The following is a 24,248-nucleotide window of genomic DNA, read 5'->3' on the forward strand; positions in this document are numbered from 1 at the left end:
TAAACCTATGGGTACAAAGGCATCTCCTGTATTTTTTCCTACATTGTGACTTGTTAAGCTTGAAACCACTGCTCCTTGTTTGTGCTACATCTGACCTTTTAATTAAAAAGTGGTCTAGATCAATATCCTCCAAAATGTTCATTACTATATTTTTAAGTTTCAAGATAAGCCCTATCATGTCTTGTTTGCAGTGTTGTCAGCCCTGTAGACTTCAACCGTTCCTGGTATAAGAGTCGACTTAGTTCTGGGATGATTTTTGTTGCCCATTGTTGAACTTTCTCCAAAGCAGCTATATCTTTCTCAAGATGATTGGATACAATAAACCAAGTAGGGGCACACCAGAGATTTATACAGTTTAATAACTGACTTGTTTTCCTTTGAAGTCAGAGGGTCATTTGACTATTCCTAGGGTTTGACTAGCTTTTATACTGCTGCTCCCACTTGTTATGCAACTTTCAGTGATTGGTGGATTCTTACTCCAAGATCCTTTTCCTCATCAATCTGCTGTAAGGTAATGTTGTTAATTTGGTAGTATTGTTATGCCCCACATGCAAGGTCTTGCATTTTTCCAAGTTGATAACCCTTTGCCAGTCTTCTGACCATTTGTGAAGTTCATGTAGATTTTTTCATATGGCATCGATATCATTTTCATTTGGCAATATACCATAACTCTTAGTGTCATCTGCAAATTTGATCATGGGGCTTGTAATATTCTCATGTAATAAGAGTCACTGATGATTATAACAAAAAGGGTTGGCCCCAAAATGAACCCTTGTGGTAACCCACTTACCACACTTCCCCAGTCAGATTCATTGCTGTTTAGGACAACCCTTTGCTTTCTTTGTTTTGACTTCTCGAGGTTATCTTGAAATGATTTCGTGGCTTATTGTCCCCGCGGCCCAGTCCTCGATGAGGCCTCCTTTTTTGTTACACACCCCCAAGAAGCAGCCCGTAGCAGCTGTCTAACTCTCAGGTACCTATTTACTGCCAGGTAACAGAGGTGAAAGAAACTCTGCCCATTTGTTTCAGTCTCCACCGGGGATCGAACCCGAAACCTCAGGACTTCGAATCCGAAGAGCTGTCCACTCAGCTGTCAGGCGCCCAGCTGTCAGGATAAAACCGTAGTTTTATCCATTCTAGTATTCTACCATTTATTCCATGTATTAGTAATTTCCTTGCTAGTGTTTCATGTGGTACCTTGTCAAAAGCTTTAGCAAGTCCATCTACTGTATACTACACCGCCCTGGAAGTCCTTTGTCTGAAAAGTTGGTTACCATTTCTAAAAATTTGAACAGGTTTGTAAGGCAGGGTCTATTTTTAACAAGTCAATGTTGCATTGATTTTACTAAGATTGTTAAGTACAGTATTATTACTATATAAATTTGGTCCCATCCATAGCTCTATGCTGTAATGAAAATAAGGATAAGATCAACAAACCAGGTTTATTTATAGATACAGCATATATGCTTAATTCCTGTCAGAAAAACTATATGACTGTAATGGCTTGACTTTGGTTTATATGGCTGACCTTTCTATTAAGTTTCTTCTACCATACATTGTACAAAATCCATAGTAAAGAAAATATGTGACAGATGCTACTGAAGATGATGTATTGTAAATATAATGTGCATTATGTTTGATAACAGTGAAAGGCAGGGTGTGCTTTGTCCAGAAATCACCACTACAGTTGGGGTTGGTCTCGACTCTCATCCGAGAATCCTGGGTAGGACATAAATGGTTGTGCATTCTTCCTATTACCTAATGCCTTTATTTACCTAGCAGTAAATAAATATCTGGAACTTGGTCAACTGGTGTAGAGTTGCATCCTGGAGAGGCTCAGTAGTTTGACCTTGGGAGGACTTAAAGATAAACTTTCATTTTCTCTTTCACACACACACACACACACACACACACACACACACACACACACACACACACACACACACAGTGTCTGTATCTCAAGAAGCACATTAATAAGCTGGAAAAGGTGCAAAGGCATGCTACAAAATGGCTTCCAGAACTGAAAAACACGAGGAGAGGCGAGAGGCATTAATATGCAATATTTAAGCTTCCCACAGTAGTGGGAAGGTTCTCACTATTGGTTTTCACAATACTAGCAGAAAAGTCTCACAATACTGACAGATGAGTCTCACAATACTAGCAGAACAGTCTCACAATACTGACAGAAGGGTCTCTCAATACTAGAAGGTTCTCACAATACTAGCATAATAGTCTCACAATACTGACAGAAGGGTCTCACAATACTAGCAGAAGGTTCTCACAATAGACTAGAATGTGGTTCTCATTTTAGATGGTGACTGATGATACAATCGAGAATTTTGTTAAAACAGAGCAAATGATAGTTGTAAGCAGTTTATTCTATAATAAATTATATTCATTGATCAACAGGAATCTTCTGGGTGGATTAAGGGTCAGTTTATCAATAAGAAAAAGAAATGAAAGGGAGGAAAAGACAAAGAGAGCAAAATGGTAGATTGCATTCTAAAGAGGAAGTGATTGACAAAAGAGGGAGTGATTGACAACTGGTCCTACAAAAGAGGGAGTGATTGACAACTGGTCCTACAAAAGAGGGAGTGATTGACAACTGGTCCTACAAAAGAAGGAGTGATTGACAACTGGTCCTGGTCCTGCAAAAGAAGTAGTAATGTACAACTGGTCCTATATACAAGCAGAAATAATTGACACCTGGTTCTACAAAAGAGGAAGAAATTGACAAGTAATTAGCAACTGACCATTACTCCTACAAAATAGCAACAATTAACAACAGTTCCTACAAAACAGGAAATAGTTGATTAAATGGTCCACTAAAAGAAGAAATCTTATAATTTATCCTACAAAAAAAGGACCAACTGGGTACTCACCCTACAAAAGAGGAATCTATTGTCTAATGATCTTACAAAAGAGGAAGTGGCAACTAAATAAAAAAAAAGATGCAAGATATATGTACAGTGTTATTCGTGTATATAAATATATGGTATCTTTCATACTGGCGCACATTGGTTCCTTTACACAGGCTTGTCACTCGGTTATTCAGATTAAGAATTATAGGGTTTGGCAAGTAACTGGATGGGTGAGTACACGAGTAGTTTTGTCCAGGAGGACCTCAATGGGCCTAATAGGCTAACAGTCCTGGACAGTGTTATACCAAAATGGCTGGTAATGCCTTATAACCACATGCCCTATAGCAGCCACATTCCCTGTAACAGCCACAACCACATTCCCTGTAACAGCCACACCCTCTCTGTAACAGCCACACCTTCTCTGTAACAGCCACACCCTCTCTGTAACAGCCACACCCTCTCTGTAACAGCCACACCTTCTCTGTAACAGCCACACACCCCTGTAACAGCTACACACCCCTGTAACAGCCACACCCCCTGTAACAGCCAGATACCCCCTTCCTCATAACAGCCATACCCCCCCCCCACCATAACAGCTACACACCCCTGTAACAGCCACACCCACCCCTCCCCCACAACAGCCACACACCCCCAGTAACAGCCAAATATAGGGGCTCGTACAACAGTCAGTGGTTATACAGAACTGCCATTAATTGATTACACTGCAGAACACATCAAATTATATATGGAATATGAAGATACATTTACTATTAAAACGTAAGTGTTTTCATTACATTTATTTATACAAATTCTTTGAATCTTGTTCTAGTGATGTTTTATTATTTTAGCCCCTACTTTTAACAAATGGAACCCCTGAAATCATAAATTATACATATACAGTGTATTATATATATATATATGTCGTACCTAATAGCCAGAACGCACTTATCGGCCTACTATGCAAGGCCCGATTTGCCTAATAAGCCAAGTTTTCCTGAATTAATATATTTTCTCTAATTTTTTTCTTGTGAAATGATAAATCTAACCATTTCATTATGTATGAGGTCAATTTTTTTTATTGGAGTTTAAATTAACGTAGATATATGACCAAACCTAACCAACCCTACCTAACCTAACCTAACCTATCTTTATAGGGTTAGGTTAGGTTAGGTAGCGGAAAAAGTTAGGTTAGGTTAGGTTAGGTAGGTTAGGTAGTCGAAAAACAATTAATTCATGAAAACTTGGCTTATTAGGCAAATTGGGCCTTGCATAGTAGGCTGAGAAGTGAGTTCTGGCTACTAAGTACGACATATATATATATATATATATATATATATATATATATGTCGTACCTAGTAGCCAGAACTCACTTCTCAGCCTACTATTCAAGGCCCGATTTGCCTAATAAGCCAAGTTTTCCTGAATTAATATATTTACTATAATTTTTTTCTTATGAAATGATAAAGCAACCCTTTTCTCTATGTATGAGGTCAATTTTTTTTTATTGGAGTTAAAATTAACGTAGATATATGACCGAACCTAACCAACCCTACCTAACCTAACCTAACCTATATTTATAGGTAAGGTTAGGTTAGGTAGCCAAAAAAAGCTAGGTTAGGTTAGGTTAGGTAGGTTAGGTGAACGAAAAAACATTAATTCATGAAAACTTGGCTTATTAGGCAAATCGGGCCTTGAATAGTAGGCTGAGAAGTGCGTTCTGGCTATTAGGTACGACATATTATATATATATATATATATATATATATATATATATATATATATATATATTTGTCCCCCTCTCGAACAGATATTTTCACTAAACAAATTTGTTTCACTTAACAAATTATAAAATTTTTGTCAGCTAATTTCTACAATATACAGGCAATTCATAACAAAGAATAGCAGTCCATTCAAGTTGAACAAATATGTATTCAGCCGTGTTGGTGAAAAATATATACAGTATATAAGATAGAGACACATAACAACCGAGACATACGAAAAAATAATAGGATAACTTCAAAACTTTTCCTGGTCCCAGTTCCAGGGGAATACAAACTTCCCCATCTACCATTACAGCATAGTAATGTGTAATCCATAGACGTGCACCTGACAGGAGCGGTGAAAGGCGGTAGGCGGAATCCAAAAGTCGTTCAAGGCACTCTATCATCATATTTGGCATTACAGAATCGTCATTTTCTAAAAATTCTAATCCAAGTTCTTCTTTGCACTTTTCATATAAATCTTTTTCTTTGTCTCGAATACTGAAATGACAAATGAAATACAATCTCACAATGTATTTATCTGCTTAAACCTTCATTTCTCATGTAGTTATTTTCTAAATGTAGATTAACATTTGAGAAATCCACTTTCCAAAACATTACTTCAATTTTTATTAGGCCGAGATATTTTTATTTATATATAATGCTGAGATTTTGTTTAAGAAAAGCAGATTCATTTCTTACAAAGTACAGTACCAAAGTACAGTACAGTATATACTGTATTATGTTTGACAATGTCTACCTCATGACACCCTTTCTGGTAAAAAAACAATTAATGCTAGAAGACATACGTTTACCTCACACAGAAGTAAGGATGGCAAACATTGATATGTATAATACAAGTGGCCTTTGATCTGTACATGGGGAGACATTCCAGTAATAAATGGTAAATGACAAAATTGCTCAACTCGAGCTTAAAGATAAATACATGGCAAAATAGGGCTTTGTTCCATAAACCTGCAGGTCTAAAGTGTAGCTACTCAGAGTATACATTAGGGAAAATACTGAGGTGACCTTCCCATTAGAATAGAATACAATACAATACAGTTCTAGATGGTTTGGTTAAGTAGACAAAGTTTATAAAGCTGGCAAAAACAGAGTACAGAAGTGGAAAGTTAAAAGGTAGGAAGACAGAACAATGTGGAAGAATAAGGTGTTATGTACACATAAGAATGTTTAGTGGGAGATGGTGTCAAGGAAATAGATAGATTTCTTATGTTCATTAGATACTATTATCTACAACTATGAATGCAACAACATTACACAAGTTATCTATCGATTACTGCTACTGCTATAAACAACAAAATAAATAGGGTACAGTATGTATTCTATCATCAATGAATATAATAATGTTTTAAATCTCTTCCTGTTTACATTAAATTCAAACCTACTTCTTCCTACATACCTTTCATAATCACCAATTATCTTCTCTGCTTGCTCCATATTTTCTGTAATGAAGTTGACGAGTAGCCATGGCGGACACGAGGACGGAGCTAGAATCTGGCCAGTTGGAGACAGCATCAGTGGACCAGCGGCTCTACAAAATAATAGGCACCATAGGTAAATAATCCATTAAAAAAAAAAAGCGAACACTAATTTCTCTTCATAAATGTAAACCTGAGCATAGTACAGTGGTGTATGTCCTTGGCTCACAAGCGAGGGACCCGGGTTCAATCCATGGGCAGGACAGAATCAATTTGGTATGTTTCCTTTCACCTGATGGATCTGTTCACCTAGTGGTAAATAGGAACCTGGGAGTTAGGCAACTGTTGTTGGTTGCATCCTGGGAAAACTTAGTAGTTGGCCAAGGGAGACTTTGATAGGCATAAAGTACCGATTTCCTGTCCCCTGATAATTAGTTTAGTTAGGAATAACTTAACTAAAATAAAATAGACATCATGTAAGCTTATAGCTTATTTATTTTTTAACATTAAGTGCCTTACCCCCTCACACCTTTGTAAAAAAAAAAAAAAAACAGTGTTGAATGTAATGAAATGCCATTTTCTGGGCGAGACCCAGAGGCTCCCGAGCTATACCGGGCTGATGTGTATACAGTATATTAGACTGTGACAACAGTCAATCAAGGGAGTTCTAAGCCTACTGGGGACCACAAACCAGAACCTGGCCCCCTCAGAGAGACACAAGGAGCAATGGCCTATAGACACCCCAGTGTAGCTGGAAGCAGTCTATATCTGCCATCTACCAGGTCAGGCACCTAGAAAGGTACGAATTACAAAACAAACTACAGCTGATTAAAAATTGCAAACCGAAAGTCAAACGAGCAAGCAGAACTCCCCAATCGGAAAACAAGCAAATAAGCATGATATCACCATAGCCGCCACACTGCAGTCTGCACAGTTTCCCCCTCCCCTGTGAGGGGGCAAAGATGATGAGTGTCACCCTTAAGACAATGGGACAGAGCAGCCTTCAAACTCGCTCAAAGTGAGATGGGACTCAGAGGATGCATCCATTGGACCAATGAGCCCCAATGGGGGTTTCCAGGGCCCTTAGATTGACTACTAAGGGAAGCACAGGCAAGATACTGCTATCCAGTTATCCCAGAACTACCAAACAAACAAGCAAAATGCTGAATCCCTGCGACGTGTGCAATCACGAGGACCTAGTGGAGGACCACCAAAATCATACAAGTGGTCCTACAGCCAGACAAGGCTGTAGGACCACTTGCATGACTTTGACCCACACCAGGCAAAACAAAACAAAAGAAAATAAACACCCTGCAAAAGCACAACGTCTCCAGGAGGATCAGAACTGGCCGCTATGCGTATTATAAGACAGTTGCACAGTACTTTGCACCCCTGCCAGCGATGATGCTTCCTCCTACCCAAGGCCAAACAGGGGTAGAAAAAAAAACCTGACCCCAAGGCCGGGCAATCTCCAAGCAGCATAAAAAACCTGCGGAGGTAGCCCCCAAACAGTTTGTGGAAGGTAACCCCAAACTGCAAGGGCAGTACTTACAGGGCACATATTGAAGGGAACCCTAGGCGCATGCAGCCCCAGTACTTCTGGAATAACACCTCGCTCACACACCACCACACGGCACAGCACTGCTTAAGGATTGGAGCCAGAGTCGATAGACCCCCATATGAGACAACAACCTCAGAAAAGGGGTTGGGTGGCCGGCACAGGAAGTCTGGGGTCTCCTCTTAACCCTCCGGGGGAGGGGGGAAGCTGCACAGACAGCAGCGTAGCGGCTGGGGTGATGTCATGCTTGTTTTCTGATTGGGGAGTTCTGCTTACTTGTTCGGCGTTCGGTTTGTAATTTTTAACCAGCTGTACAGTAGTTTGTTTTGATATTCCAACCTTTCTGAGTGCCTGACTTGGTAGATGGCAGATATAGACTGCATCCAACTACATGGAGATGTCTATTGGTCATTGCTCCTCGTGCCTCTCTGAGGGGAGGTCCAGGTTCTGGTTCGTGATCTCCGGTAGGCTAGGAACTCTATCGCTTGACTGTTGTCATGGTCTAATATATACACATCAGCCCAGTATAGCTCCGGGGAGTCGAAGGAGCTCTTCACAGAAAATATTTTTTTGTCTATTTTTTTTTTGTTTTTGCCTGAAAAGCTTTGCATAATAGTGGCTTCATAGATTGTGCAACTCCTGTCCCGACAACTTGTACATTAATCTTATGTCCTTTGTACACACATTCTTTTGAATAAGCATTGTATTGTATTATATATATAACCAGTAATTGTCCAGACATATTGTTAGAGTAATCAAGATTTCACATGCAGTACTTACGATTCTACCACAAGCTGTAGAGAAGACAGTGTTTGTGGCCAAGATTTTGGGAAGCCTTCACGACCTTGATAATCTCCAAGGGATGTAACTAGACGTCTAAGATGCTGAATGTAATGTTCCACAAGCACAAATGGTTGGTATTTCCTGAAATTCAAATACATTTATAAATTTAAGGAATAATATATTTCTTACACCTCATGAACAAAAATTTTCTGCAAACAAATATTACCAGAATTTTACTGTCTGCATAAAACAAACTTCAGGCCTCATTTATTTTAGAGTCAACTTTATCTGAAGATAATAAAATATGTACGCTATGTATATGCAAACTGTATTATCATAACTGTATCCAGTGGATTCTTGTACTGTATCAGGATGGTATCATTAGCAGCTTACGCTCAGATGAAAATAAAAAATCAGTTGTCGAATGTAATAAATATCCTTTCTGATGGGGAGGGGGGGGGCCCTCAGGAGATATGCGAACACACTGATACTGTATAGCAAAGCCTTAGGAATTACACCAGATTCCGAGACTCGTGCTGACCCACCAGAAGCCAGGATCAGACTCTGGATCTCTCTACAAGGTGATTTTGGGAATTTGAGATCTATTCAAAACTGAGAAAAAAACCCTGTTGCTAGCCACTTTGCTCAGCTCCTCACCTTTCTGGTTACATCAGGCTCTTGCAAGTCAGAGACTACAGAATACCAAAAACCAAAACCTGGTCCGTGTACACCGGAAGCTCCCAGAACAGTCAGCAAGCTGATCTGGGGGCCAAAATGCAACACTGACTTACACAGGAGGGTTAATGTGGTGGCTGCCTGTTGCTATTTCACCATGGAGAACAAAAAAGAAAAAAAGGGGATTCACCAAGGGAGGAGGAAAGCATAAGTTCATGACCTCAAAGGAGAGGGAATTAATGGTGGGGTAACTCTACCCAGAGCCACTAAAGCCTAGCACAGACCAGAAACATATACCAGATAGACCCAGCAATGCACTATTTGAATGCCAAAACCCCAAACCTGAATATCAGCCAAAGTCACAGTTCCCCAGAAAAGTGGACAAAGTTGCATACAGTACTTCCTCCTTCCATCATGGATCTGAAGGTAGACCGCAGGCTGGTTAGACTTTGATACTGCACATGACCTACGTGAGATGGGCCCTGGAACAAGGGGGCCATGAACACCAAGTCAACAAACGTGTCCCCTGAAACATCTCAAGTTGTGTGCAAATAACAGTGGACAGCTCCAACCAGATATAAGAGATGATGCACCCCTGCCAAGCATACCAAGTCATATCTACCAAAGGACTCCCTTCGAAAGCAGATGCTGTATCTCATCCTTAGCCAGAAAAGAAGGCTGCAAAGGAACAGAACCCCTGCTTCCAAAGAGGGTTCTCAAGCCAGACAACCAGTTGCAGGTAAAGAAAAAATTTCGAGAAATAAAGTCACAGACCGAAGATGAAATGGAAAACTGAGGAAATGAACTAAAAACCAAAATCAGTCAAGAGATCAAGAAGACTAGGAGGAGAATGACCAGGCTGGGGTGAAAGAATGCATGAGAATTTGCAAAATGGCACTGACGAAGTGTCATCACCAAACGGCAACAAAAGCACCTCTGCTAGAACTGAGCAATAAGAGGTGAAAGTACTGTATTCAGTATGAGGTGCCCATCCGAAGAACACCCAAGACAAAAAGAACAGTACCACTGAGATAAAAATGGAGAGGCAACGAAGAGAAAGGAACAGAAAAAAGGATTACTAAGAAACTTCATACTGTTGCCATAACGAAAGATGCAGTTGGAACACTAACAGGGCAGCTACTAGAGGAACATGCAGATGGTGATAGTCCAGGATAAATAAAAGAAAATGCGAAGATTGGAGGAGAGCCTCAATCAGCAAGGAACGACTCCGGCCCAATCTGCTGTAAGAAGCGGAGATGTGGAAAATGTCATGGGTTCAGACAATGAGCTAGAAAGACTTGGAACCACAGCTGAGCCAGCCAATAAGGAAGCAGAAGACTATTCTGCCTGCAAAAGTCTCCAGTCTAGACAACAGAAGCAACAGCTGAACTAGTAGGAACAGATAAATGAACCTTCACCAATTACAGTTTAGCTGAAAAGTATCCACAATAAGAGTCTTGTAAACGGGGAATGGAGCCACGTAGGAGGGAAGCCACTGATTCCACGCTGATAGAAAGAGGTTCTCCGATTCCTGGTGGATGACGTAACTTTTCAGGGATCTGCCACACATTTCGTGTGTCTGATGGACATCATTGCATCTGTGCAGAACCACATGTTGCCTGTCTGTATGACCCCATTTCATAATCAAGATGCATCCTCAGTGGAGACCATGTACATAGATTGCAATTAGGAGATTATACTTTTGTTTCCTCCAGTCACACTCCTGCTTCGGGTCTTAGAAAAACTGGATACCGCTTTTTTCTGGGCAACATGATTTTGCCTGGCTCATAGTCAGTTCAGTCTAGGTTTCCTTGTGTTCTAGCCATGTGTTCCAGTCTGTTACCCTATCATGCTCTGTTTCTCTTGCAGTAAATTGAGTGGCTGTATTCATACTGTTCCAGACTCTTTGCCAATCTTCATAGATATGGAGTTTCTAATTCAGATCTATTGCAAACTTGTATAGCAAATAGTAGTGGCAGAGATCTTGCAAACCATAATTCAAGCAATATAAAGTGGCTTGGTGGCTTGACTTGCACTGCACAGTTTTTGGTCTTTCACTAGGAGTTGATTCTCTTTGTGGCAGTGCTTGTCATACTTCACCTAGATTTCAAGGAAAGATATCTTATGCAGAACACAGCATTGTTGCATGCTCTGGTGCTTGGTTTGGCAGGTAATTGGCTACTAGATGGAGACTTCATCTGGCCTTCTTATAAGATCACAAAGGAGAACTCCTACAAAGTGTTGAAGACTAAAGGTTGGTCAGAGCTTATCTTACCTTAAGGGCCAACCAAATGACTGTGCTCAAAAACATGTTTTCCATATTTGTAGTTACATGAGAATAATGTATAAATGGGAAGTTTTTTACTGTATGTAGTAACTGTTTAATAAATTAACTAAATACTGTTAAGCTACTTTTCTACCAACAGAGATAGGCAAAATATGTATGACCAAATTCAAAATAAATTTCATAAAACATTTAAATTAAATATACTGTAATATATATACAGTAAGATCTTCCAACACAAGCTTCCTGAATGGAAGAAAAATCTTACCGATGAGTTACTTGAATCTCTCGTAAAGCATTTGAAACAGCTTTCTGCATGCCAGGAATTCGCTGGATCATTGGATCTTGCTCAGGAAGTTTGCATATAACCTATAAATATATGCAACTTGTGAAAAATCATAATCTGAATAAACTTCACAAATAATAGTTTTTGTTTCTGGACTGCGTACTGCCTGCTCTGTATCTCCCTCAGCTTATGTCATCAACACTACCTTGCTCAGCCCCGGTGATAATCACAGCCCACTGGGAACAAACACTACACATCGTCTTGTTCCTTCTGAGGGGATTAAAGATTAACCCACTATTGAAGCAATTTGCCCACAAGAATTTAATAGTAGTAACAAAATAGAGTACTCAATCTCCTTTGAGAAATGTTTGGATATCACTGAACTACAAAATAATACTCTTTAACAAGTTCAGAACTCGCCACATTGTCTTTCCCTATTACCACCCAGGTGTAGCCTGACCTACCTTGGTGAGGCACTCGGTTCATTATTCCGCCTGGAGCTCAGAACAATATGTTACATAGTTCTAGTGGAGACTGCTGCTATACAGTATCTCTATCCTTTGGACTTGAAGACATCCATGTGACTGTGGTTCAATCTTAGAACGTTGTTATGGCCACATGGTCGTGGCCTCACACAAACAGGTACTGAAAACAAGCACCAGTGACAGCCATCCACAAGTACGTAGTTTAACCAAGTAAATGATTTTTACCGTATCTTGCGCCTTGCTGTCCAAGTGTCCCAACTGACAAGGGGAAGGTGGGGAAGAAGGCAACAAGCATTCTGAGATAGGAACTAGATTGCAGCGTGTAGATAGATGTTCTCAGGTAGATTCACTACTTTGTATCTTTGATATTATACATGTTTTAGATTGAGGATAGTGTGAATATTTCTGGTATTTGTTAGTGCATATTTTGAACAGTGATTCAGCTATTTGATGTGCTTATCACATGATTTTGCTGCTGCTAACATTTTGTTTATTATTTCAAGGCTTCACCTAATGTTACAATTTTTACATTATAATAAACAACAGTTAAAAATATTATATAAGTCAATCATTCTTTGTTCCTCCACACTGGCAATATTGTGCTGGCCTGTGAGGGCTGTCAGCACTTGCTGAATTATTCATAACAGTATATTCATGTGCACGTATGATACTTATATTGCACATATCTTCTGCCATAGTCCATTTCAGCTTTTGTTTCAGGATTATCTTTTCTGGGCCCTGTAGCAAAGACTTAACTACCACCTGGTGGCAGTAGGGCAAAACAGTTTGGCAGTTGTTAACTCGTTACAAAAACTTTGCTTGATAGTTCAATAATCTTTCAACATTTCTCAGAGAGTGGTTAAGTGCTTTCTGACTGCCTTTAAAGTCTGTAAGTAGTTCACCTTGATAGTTGGCTGATATTTGCTCCCCTTCATGCTCTCCACCCTATGGATAGGCAAGACATTATATTATTATGCCTGCCTCTGGTAGATTGAGGTATTGAGACAAATTTGGTATAGATGTAAAATTCCCCTAAGGTGCCAATGACATAATCTGAGAGCAACTACTGAAATGCTACTAAGTGACATTTAATTCTATTTATAGCAATTGTAATACAGTAGCACACAAAATTTCACTTGAAAAACTACAATACTACTAGATAGAATTGTATCTAAAGCATTTTATTATATTCATACAATGAGTCAAAATAGTGTAATTGAAGATATGTGACCAAACCACACATCAGAAAATAGAAAACGATGTTGTTTTGGTCCATCCTGAACCATTATCAAGTTATTTAACAGAAGAGAGGAAGGGACAAGAGTAAATAAAGAGTGAGATGAGAGATGAGCAGGTAAGAGAAAAAGGTAAGAATACCTTTCATCCCAATCATTGAATAGGATGAAAGTAAGAATAAGAAAAGGGGGAAAGAATAAAAGACAGGAGCAAAGCTTAAGTCTGCATGCTTGATACCTGCTTGATGGGGTTCTGGGAGTTTTTCTCCTCCCCAAGTCTGGCCCGAGGCCAGGCTTGACTTGCTCACGTTTGTTAAGAAGGTTAGAGCATTTAAGTACTGTATGTACTGTACTGTGAAACGGAAGAGTCAACAGCAACAAAGTTAGGGCTAAGGTTCATGTTGGGCATGTTGTGTATGTTGCTGATTTGACAAGACGACATCTGTGCAGAGTAGAGGCAGGAAATATTATTTTTTTAGAAGACCAACACTCTATAGGATGATTAGAGTCCCTAACATGACAGAAGAGTTGAATTCTCATTGTCAAGGACAGCTAGGAAACCTGTACTAAGGCTTGACAAGGTCTCAATAAACATAGGCCAACTTGTTGGAATAGCTGGAATTTTTTTAACGGAACTGGAATTTTTTTGTTGGCAGAATTGGATTTTTTTTTGTTGGTCTGGTTGTTTCTCCCTGTTTTGGCGGTGTTGGATTATGTAAGCAGAATGGTGGTCCTTCTGGCTCCTTGGTGGTTGGCCCGGCCTTGGTTTCTGGTGCTGCTTGCTTGGTATCCGACTTGGGCATTTTCTGTGGCTCTGTCTTTTTCAGAGGGTGGGCCTGGTTTTGTACTTTGCTGGTCTGATTTTCTTCACCACTCTTCACATCTGGTGTTATGAAGTGTGTGGATCACCCTCTCTATGATGATCAGGTGGTTTGTTAACACTTTCGCGTGCCCGGCAGGCGACACGCCGCGCACCACAAGGTAGGCCAAGTGTTGATCATGAGCTCACAAACCACTCAAATGTTTATAATCTTTTCAGCTTTCTCATCTCAATTTACATGCTATGTCATTCATATTGTTTGCAATATGAATGAAATTGTTGAAACTATCAAATTGTTTGCAATATCATGGTGCACATTTTAAACTCAGTCCAATAATATTCAGATAAAAAATGTAATTTTTACACATTTATTAATCCGCACAGTAAGCCGAGCGTTGGCCACGAGCGTACAAACCACTCTCAAATGTTTATACTCGTCTCACCTTTCTCACTACCTTTTGTACTACATCATTCATTGTGGTATCAAACTGTTCGCAATATCATGGTGCGCATTTTAAAACCAGTCCCATAATATGCGGACAATAAATGGAAATTTTATAAATTTATTAATTGATGACGGGGTTAGTCATCAAGGCCCCTGCGTATTTTGGTTTTATGACATCAAGACCATCATCAGAATTCAAAGTGTTAAGAGTGTCTCACCTGCAGTCCTTCCAGCGACAGTTTGTGTTGGCTTGACATACATTCCTCTGTTTTACCCCTTCAATGTCAAAATGTTTCCAAACTCAACCATTTTCATTTCAAAACACCAAGAGTGATGAAAACATTAAAAATCATTAAAATATAGCCTAATTAATAAAAAAAAAAGCACAACTCTCAGATCCCCTTAGGGTGCTCGGCGTAGTACAGTGGTTAAACTACTTGTGCTAACAAGAGATATTGCAAAAGTACTTCTGAGCTTAACAAATATTTTTTACAAAAGATAATTTATAACTGTAAACAACCGACCTTTAGCCATTGATTGCGAACTTCAGACGTACTAAGAATGACATTTCCCTCCAAACTCACACCAGTTTCATTCCCAAAATGAATTGCTCGACCTGTTGATAAAAGAAACCTTAATACTGTATCTTCAATATACTTCCTGCTGCATAGTGTGTTACTGATGCCAAATATGGGTAGATACTTTCATATACTGTACAGTGCAGAATAATCACAAAAAACATATGATTCGGTTATGAGTAAGTATCCACTATGTTCTGATGAAAGTTCCGAACGTTTTCGTGTTTCAACACATTGTCAAGAAAATAGGAAGGATGACATAAGAGTTTGGGATTATATACCCAACTATGCCTGGCTAGACAAAAAACCATAAGCTAAAACATCAATTAGTGGAGGTGAGATGATTAAGTGGATATTAACTGGGTATTCTTTCATTCCTACACTATTTTTATACCTTTCACAAATCTTACCAATTATAAAGATTTAATTTGTATAATCATGGACTGATATTAATATTATCTAATTTACTACTTTTTTGATAAATGATGATTTAATAATATTTCTTTCAGTAACTGATTTACAATCCACAATTTTGCATGAATTAACTCATTAAATTGAATGATTTTAATCTCTTGAGTGAAAAAATAATGCATTGCACTCTTGACCAGTTCTTATACTATGTTTATGTTCTTTTATTCTCTGGTCATGATACTCATCCTGTAACTACACTTAGGGAATTAAACTCTCACACACTCATTCTCACATTCACATTCTCACAATTTCACTTTCTCTCCACATTTGAAAAGTGCAATGACATGTAATCAAATTTTTCCAACCCTAAAAAAATAAAGAGAGCCACGAGGAGAGATCCAAGGCATTAAACACGCCAAAGCTAGTAGATAGAGAGCAATGAGGCGATATGATCACCTTATACAAAATGCCTTTACTAACTGGACTAAATCCTGTTGCTGATCCAGCCCTAGATTAATCAATAAGCATGTGCTTAGGGGTTCAAGTAAAGAGAGATCCCCAAAAAGTTTTTTTCCAGTGCCAGATTTACAATTGACCATGGTGCAGTGTGTTGTAGCTGAACCAAGACCCATAAAATAGTGGCCCATAATAAATTAAAAAATATTCATACAGTTTTAATATAATTATAGTATGTAATGTATCTTCAAAGCAAGAGGCAATGGAATAATAGGCATTTAGTTTCATATAAATAATGATATCGATTCATTAGAATATATATATACAGTATACAGTATTTTACAGTTTACTATCGTTTCTATTTTAAATTACATATAGGGTATATCGGGGTGCCATAATCTCTTCGCTGCTTAGGGCTTCAAAAATTCTTAATCAGGCCCTGTGCTGGTTTTTGTTAGGTCCTAGTGAAATAATTGTTAATAATTAATAATTGTTAGTGCCTGGTGTGGTACTGAAGGTTTGTAAGTTCCCCAGTGCGTAGCTCAGGAAAATGCCAAAGGGGCTCCTCCCAGAAAAGATTTGATTTGATGTATATATGACTTTACATGACATACTGTACTAACAATCTGGGTTTCACTGCATCCTCCTTCGAAATCCAGAATTTTTCTGAGAAATTTGAATTTCTCAGGAAAAATCTAGTGATCAGATCTGATCTGTTGTTTAGAGCAGTGGTTCCCAAACTCTTAAGGGGTCATTTCCCCTTTTTCATATAGCATCCTTATCAATCACTCAGTATTAAATTTCTGTTTACCATCCTGTGAGCTCACTCTACTACAGTAGCTGGTTATTTACCCCTTACCCATTGCATCAAAACCAAAGGGTAGGGAATAAAGCACTGCTTCATCTTATGGCCCCTTACATATTGCAAAAAGGCCTCCCCCCCCCCAATGGAGCAATGACCCCCAGTTTAGGAACCAGTGGTTTACAGGGTTTTGTTAAACGGAGGGGCCAAATTCTCGTGGGTGCATTGTACTGAACTGCATAACTTAAACTACATAACATTATATAGAAATCTTACAATTAACATTAGTCTAATAAATAAAGTGTGTTCACCCTGCAAAACATCCTTGATTTCCTGATGATGTGTGGTTAAAGCTATAAGTCCCTGAAGGCATCCTCGCAGGTGTGTTAGGCCAAGTCCTCGCTGCCAAGACAAGCGAGTCAAATTAAGCTCTTCTATCAACCAAAGTCGAAGTCGTATAATATCTTGACGAACTGGTTCACTGACAGCTAATCTTCGCTCAGCTTCCCCCATATTCTTGATGAGCCAGGAACTGCATTAATAAATTATAATCCAGTTCAAAGGTATAATGCTTTAATACTAAATTTTTTGATCAATGACACAGGAATGACATGTAGCCATATGAAATGTGCAATATGAAAAATATATAGAAGACTGAAAAATAGAAAAAGAAGAAACGCATAAAAGATTGAAGTGAACGATAAATACAGATTTTTCAAATAGAAAAGTATTTGAGGCTCTAAAACGTAGACTAGAATGGCAGAGGAAGAGTATTTGGATTTATATAAGAATAGAATAGAAAAATCATAGGAAAAGTATTTGGAGTTTTGTAAGAACATAATAGAATGGCAAGTGAAACTGTGTGAAAACCATTCCTGCTGGATAGAAAGACAGCAAAGTGGGAATTGGTAAAATGGAGATAACATGAAGAAAAAAAACACAATTAAATAGTGAACAAAAGAAGACAGTTCGATATGGTTCGTATGAAGGCAGTGACTAGTGTATTGTGTACGGGGGAGGCAATAATTACAGGCTAGTGGATTGTATACGGGGGGAATGGGGGGGAAGCAATAATTACAGGTGTGTAATGAGTATAGGCTTGTGCAATGAGGACATGTTGTAGGAAATATATACCAAAACAAGTTACTGTATATTTATATATTTATACAGTACCATGTTTTAGGTAGTAATAGAATTCGGTTTTTATCTTGGGATAACTGACTGGTGTTAGCAACTTTACCATACTGTACTATGGTACTTTTCTTTGCTTGGCAAACATTTTTAAACAAACCAAAAACAAAAAAGAAATTTTAAAAAACATCACAGAAAGCTTACTATAGTTTTTCTCTCCTGGCTGTATAGAGCTCATCTTCTGGGTTGAAGGGTCTTGTGCTATCATAAAATGGTCGATGATAGTTTATTTTCCTATCCGGCTGGTGCAGTGTCTCGGGAAGATTATCTACATATTTGGTAGGAAGATCAAAATCACTAAGAATTCTTTGCACAGTGTCCCGAGCTGATGTTTTATTCAGCTTAAGTGCTATTGTGTTTAGGGTACCTGAAAATAAAATTTCCATGAACACAGACATGGTTAATGATACATACTGATGATGTTCCAAAATGAGAAAATGAGCAGTTTGGAATTAATGAAAATGCAGTAATCTCAGATATACACCTGGTCTCTGATATTTGTGAAGGATGCAGTTTTTTAATTTCCTGCATATACAGATACAGTACTGAAAATACAGATATTAAACTTAAGTTTGCATATAATGGGAAAAAATTATTTTCCAGAGATTTAAAAAAAAAAAAAAATATGGAAGAAATCCTTGAGTAGCTCTCCAAGCTTAGCTCTATTAGGACCCAAACTTAGCCCAACACACGAGGACTTTGAAACCTATCCATTGCCTACTGGGAACCAGCAGTGGCAGCTCGCTCATAGGAACCGCTGAACTGTGGTCCCCACAGACACTCACTGCCAAGTGTATGACTCCAACCTCACACTAGAATAATAAGGAACAGACAAATTTGTCATAACAAAAAGTCTTTATACTGTATGTTATTTTCAATGTATTTACTGGATAACCAAATTTTGAACATTTTCATTAAAACGAGACATAAATAGAGGTTTCATGCTATATGATAGTGAAGCTTGCAGTGATGCAGTCTCTCCAAGCTATTTTTCCACAAGCTGCCACTGGGAACCAGAACCAGAACCAGTCTCACTTGTGTGAGAACCAGACTCACTCGACGATGCAAGAAGAGCTTGGGATCAGAGATTATCCACACAACTAGGGGAATCCTACCAGAAAGCATAGGCACAACAAAACAAGCAATTATTTGAAGAATATTAGGTACTCCCAGCAAAACTGATTTTCCAGGGAAAGTCACCACTTAGCTGAAAATGTGAAGCAGTTAGCAAGTCCTGCAGGGGCAGGTGTTGAGTCTGTGGCACCAGGTAAAAGCACAAAAGGGCAACAGGGCAACACCTTGGGAGACCCAAGCTACCATCTGGTGGTGGGCAGGTGCGTAACAGTTAGGGTATTTACCTTGTAGCATTAATCATTCACCTTGCTGACCTTGGGGTGCCTAATTTCCATCAACTAGTCACCTGTTTCATTGTGTGTACTTTCTGGTTGGTTTTTCTCAATTTTAGATTTATGTTCTGGTTAGTAGTAGGCAAGGATTGGTCTCAAAGGCATGGTGTGTTTAGCTATGGCCTGACAGTACCAAAGTTAAGTTTTAGAGGAAAAACTGACGTCCCTCCATGCCAATAATTTTATCCCCTTTTTATATATATAAATTAATGTGTAATTATTCACCATATTAATATGATCAAACTATATGTACAAAACAAAACGGTAACAATATTCTCAATATTTTTTGTTTTCAGATAACTATAAACACAAACAAAATTATATAAGAAATATTAGTTGGAGCCCCGCATAATTTAACCAAAAATTAATATTCATACCTTGTGTTTTCTTATTCTTGACATAGAACTGGAGGCTAATAGGCCTTGGTTTCTCATGTTTGATGAGAGAATCGAGATGGCTATTGAGTACCTTGAGGGAAGCATCATTAACATGTTGGGCTCTTGGATGCTGGCCAAAAAGATCCGGATGAACAAGAAAGTAGAAGGGCCGTAAGGCAGTTGTCACTTGAGCAGAAGACAAGTATCTATGAGAGTTCTCAATCTCATATGAAGACTTTCTGAGTAATCTGCAGGTTACAACATACCTGAAATAGAGTTATACAGCCTTTATTTCCAGTTTACTATATTCTTTCCATAATACTATACTGTATATACGGTACCCGTAAATACAAACATACAACTAAACTTTTCATGTGCTAATACAACACAAAAAAGTTTAATAGCCTTGTGAGAAGCTCATTTATGACCACATTTTATTAATTAAATATATTTCTTAGCTCTAAAAGTTTCATAAATTGCAATAAGGCAAGTTTAACATGTCAATACCAGCAATGCTGGTATTGGTATTTCTCACATTTCTCACCCAGGCAGGGTTATATTGTACAGTATAAGGACCTTGGGAGCACTGAGATGGAATCTATCCAAAGTTATCAAAGGCTCTTGGTCTGTATACAAGCTCAAGTAATACAGATTTAAAGTAACAACACACTCTTGATCTAATGATGGGAATTCTGGACACCAATCAACCACTCACAGCCCCCACAAGGCACACCTAACCAGTGCCAGGTAGAAATGCTGTATCCAGTCTGAAGCAGTTCTCACTAATCACTTCCCACTTCCATCCTGAATAACTATAGAAAAGTGATGGATGAATGGGAATGGGAGCAGCAGAGGTGATGTTGCAGTGAGGACATAGTTACGTAGGCAGCGATGGTGAAGTAGTAAAATGGTCAATGTAGATAACTGTTTTTTCTTTATTTTAAAAACATGTAAATACAATTAAAAGGCAAGGTACCGAAGCACCAGAACATCGGAAACACAGAATATATACAAATAAAAGTAGTAAAGCTGAAGAACAGAATCTGACTTAACTTTACACAAATCACAAAACAAAGCACAAAAACAAACAGGAAAACAGAAAAAGTACTGAAACAACTTCACCCACCAAACAACATACGTACGGGTACAAAATGTCATCAAAACACACAAAATTAATATATATAAGGGAACTTGACATCACAGATGCAACAGAATATTCACAAAATAAAAGTACAGTACACATAAGGGACCCCTACACACAGAGGCCGCAACCACCCACCAAGAGCAAACATAAAACGCTAAACTGTAATGCCAATCCTGACCTCAAAAGCTTCATAGAAGGTTGTAACAGAACCCATGAGCACCACGCCAGAAATAAATACAGTTTTGATATTCCTAGAGTATGACTTAATCAAACTAGAAATGCTCTACAAATCAAGGGACCCAGATTGTGGAATGACCTTCCCAACCATGTTAAAGACTGTACCTCTCTCAACCAGTTTAAGATAAAAACGAAGCTATACCTAATAAATTCCCTGTAACCTACCTTACCCCTCTATTGTCAACCAATGTCTTTTTTTTAAAGAGTGCTGCTTGTCGACAGAATTGTATTTGTGCTGCTTTTTCAGCTATGTTTTCATTCCATGTTTTCATTTTACTCTTTATGCTTAATTAGTATTAAGCTTTAGTCATTTAAGTTTTTCATGCCCGAAACGCTTTGCGTAATTGTGGCTTTAGGCATTGTATGTACTACCCCTAACTATAAATCCATCACTCTTTGTAAAATCTCTTGTATGTATGTACCTTACCTAAATAAACGATTTGATTTGATTTGATTTGATTGATTTGAACATACCAATTGGAAGCACAGCTCCAGCACTAAGGTAACTGGTGACCCCCCAACATTGAGGTTACTTTCTTTTTTTTCTTTTTTTCATAAAATAAGTATACAAATAAAAAATAAAAATACACCAAAGCAACACAGCTAAACCCAGAGAGCACAAAACACAACTCAAGGATAAACATGAATGTATACCAATACAAAAACTGTGTACCACAACATAGTATACACACAAATGACCCTGACACATCCCACTGCAGTACCCCTCAAACAAAAAGGGACACATGGAAGGCAAATTATCCCATACAAACCACATACAAAACATAACACAATGCAGACTAGAATACAAAATCACCACCTAAGCCTTAGGGGCCCAGCCAATCAGTACAAGTTGTAACCCCACACAAGGAAGCAACACCAGCCTCCAAAACGTCCTCGGGCATTACACACACAAGTCATAATAGCATGATGCATCAAATTAACAAATCCACAAGGGCCGTGACGAGGATTCGAACCTACGTCCGAGATCATCCCAGACGCTGCCTTTATCGACTGAGCTACGACATGGTCAAAAAGAGTTGAAACGAAGTTGTATAATGAAGTAAGGGTGAAGAGGGAGAACGGCCTATTGACATAGGTCGAGTGCATGGGGGAGTTGTGTAAAACCCTGGTTTGTGTCTCGGAGAGGCTGCAGGATCTAGTAAGTTCAGTAGAACTTCGGTTTCAACTCTTTTGACCATGTCGTAGCTCAGTCGATAAAGGCAGCGTCTGGGATATCTCAGATGTAGGTTCGAATCCTCGTCACGGCCCTTGTGGATTTGTTTATTTGATGCATCACGCTATTGTGATTTCTATGTGTAATGAAGTAAGGGCGAAGAGGGAGAACGGCCTATTGACATAGCTCGAGTGCATGGGGGAGTTGCGTAAAACCCTGGTTTGTGTCTCGGAGAGGCTGCAGGATCTAGTAAGTTCAGTAGAACTTCGGTTTCAACTCTTTTGACCATGTCGTAGCTCAGTCGATAAAGGCAGCGTCTGGGATGATCTCGGACGTAAGTTTGAATCTTCGTCACGGCCCTTGTGGATTTGTACACTTTTTTTTCTTCTGAACCCATGAGGAGATATCAACATTTTCTATTATATTTGTATAACATTTCAAAGTTCAGACTAAACAAGAAATCAAGTATTTCTCCTTGTGTGTAGACTTACAACATGACGCAGATAAGGCGACCACTCTAACCATGTCCAATATATGAAAAATACTCACTGGCAAATTACACCTACCACTTGGACAGATGGTATGAGTATAGCAGCGACATTAATAAAATTTAACAGCTTTTTTCACGAATTTTATAGCAATAATTTCTTATTTTTCCTAGGGACGGACAGAACCAAAACACAGCATCAGCTGGCGTAGGTAAACAATCCTTGAACGGCTACTTGTGCCGACTAGTTACCTATTTCACTCTGAAGCAGAAAACAAACAATAATAATAATAATATTTTATTTAGGTAAGGTACATACATACAATAAATTTTTACAAAGATTGGTTGACTTATAAGTAGAGCTAGTACATACAATGCCTAAAGCCACTATTACGCAATGCGTTTCGGGCATGATAAACATAAATGACAAGCTTAATACTAATTGAGCATAATGAGTAGATGAAAACAAGAAATGAAAACATAGATGAAAAAGCAGCACAAATACAAATATGTCGACAAACAGCGCTCTTTAAAGAAAAACAGACATTGGTTGACAATAGAAGGGTAAGGTAGGTTACAGGGAATTTATTAGGTATAGCTTCGTTTTTACAATAACAAACAATAATAATTAAAAGAATAGAGCCGCAAAATGATACACAAACATAATAATAACGGGACTCTTTATTATAATTCACTACAACGTGTCCAGCGTAGGATGACAAAGTTAATTCCGCAAATTAGAAACGGTCATGTGGGTCTCGGTAGTGCAGTCAGGTTCATTCTCTAAGCATAATCAAGAATTCCGGGTTCGAATTCCGATCGGAACAGAAATGGTTTAGCACATTTCATTTCACCTAATGCCTGTCATTTCACCTAGCACTGAGTAGGTACTCAGGAGTTGGTCAGCGTGTTGTGGGGGTTGCATCCTGGGCGGGGTCTAATTCGGCCTTGGAGGCTGGGGTGTGAGGGTGTGTAATTCGGCCTAACCTAACATAACTCCACAGTTAGAACTATAACTCCAGTCCCAGAGAGCACTCAGCACTCTTATTGAAATCTTGAATATGTTACATACCGAGTCGCTTCATACACTCTTAATTGTGCTGTATATATACAAAACTCTGAACTGTCATACTAATCCTGACCTCAAACGCTTCCTAGAAGGCTGTAACAAGGGGTAATACACGAGAAACAAATATCTATTTGATCTCCTAAATGAGATTAAAAAACTGTACTACTCTCAACAAGGTTAAAATATAAAAAAAAACTGCCTAATTAATATTATGTAAAGAATTTTACTTACATTTCCTCATCCTTCACGACAATGTCTTGCCGTTATTGTCAACACTACTTG

At 38.6% G+C, this 24,248-nt stretch overlaps 1 protein-coding gene across 1 annotated transcript; it reads right to left on the reverse strand.

The window, feature by feature from the left end:
• Positions 1-4,862: 4,862 nt before the first annotated feature.
• On the reverse strand, positions 4,863-23,134 carry LOC123756857 (T-cell activation inhibitor, mitochondrial). The gene is given in 10 exon segments (XM_045740238.2): positions 4,863-4,907; positions 4,909-5,122; positions 6,045-6,176; positions 8,402-8,545; positions 11,632-11,732; positions 15,159-15,250; positions 17,193-17,413; positions 18,217-18,439; positions 19,856-20,121; positions 22,977-23,134. Coding segments are annotated over 10 exon segments (1,458 nt in total). The 5' UTR covers positions 23,012-23,134; the 3' UTR covers positions 4,863-4,877.
• Positions 23,135-24,248: the final 1,114 nt, after the last annotated feature.

The sequence above is a fragment of the Procambarus clarkii genome, chromosome 26, assembly GCF_040958095.1.
Source record: "Procambarus clarkii isolate CNS0578487 chromosome 26, FALCON_Pclarkii_2.0, whole genome shotgun sequence".
Taxonomy (NCBI): domain Eukaryota; kingdom Metazoa; phylum Arthropoda; class Malacostraca; order Decapoda; family Cambaridae; genus Procambarus; species Procambarus clarkii.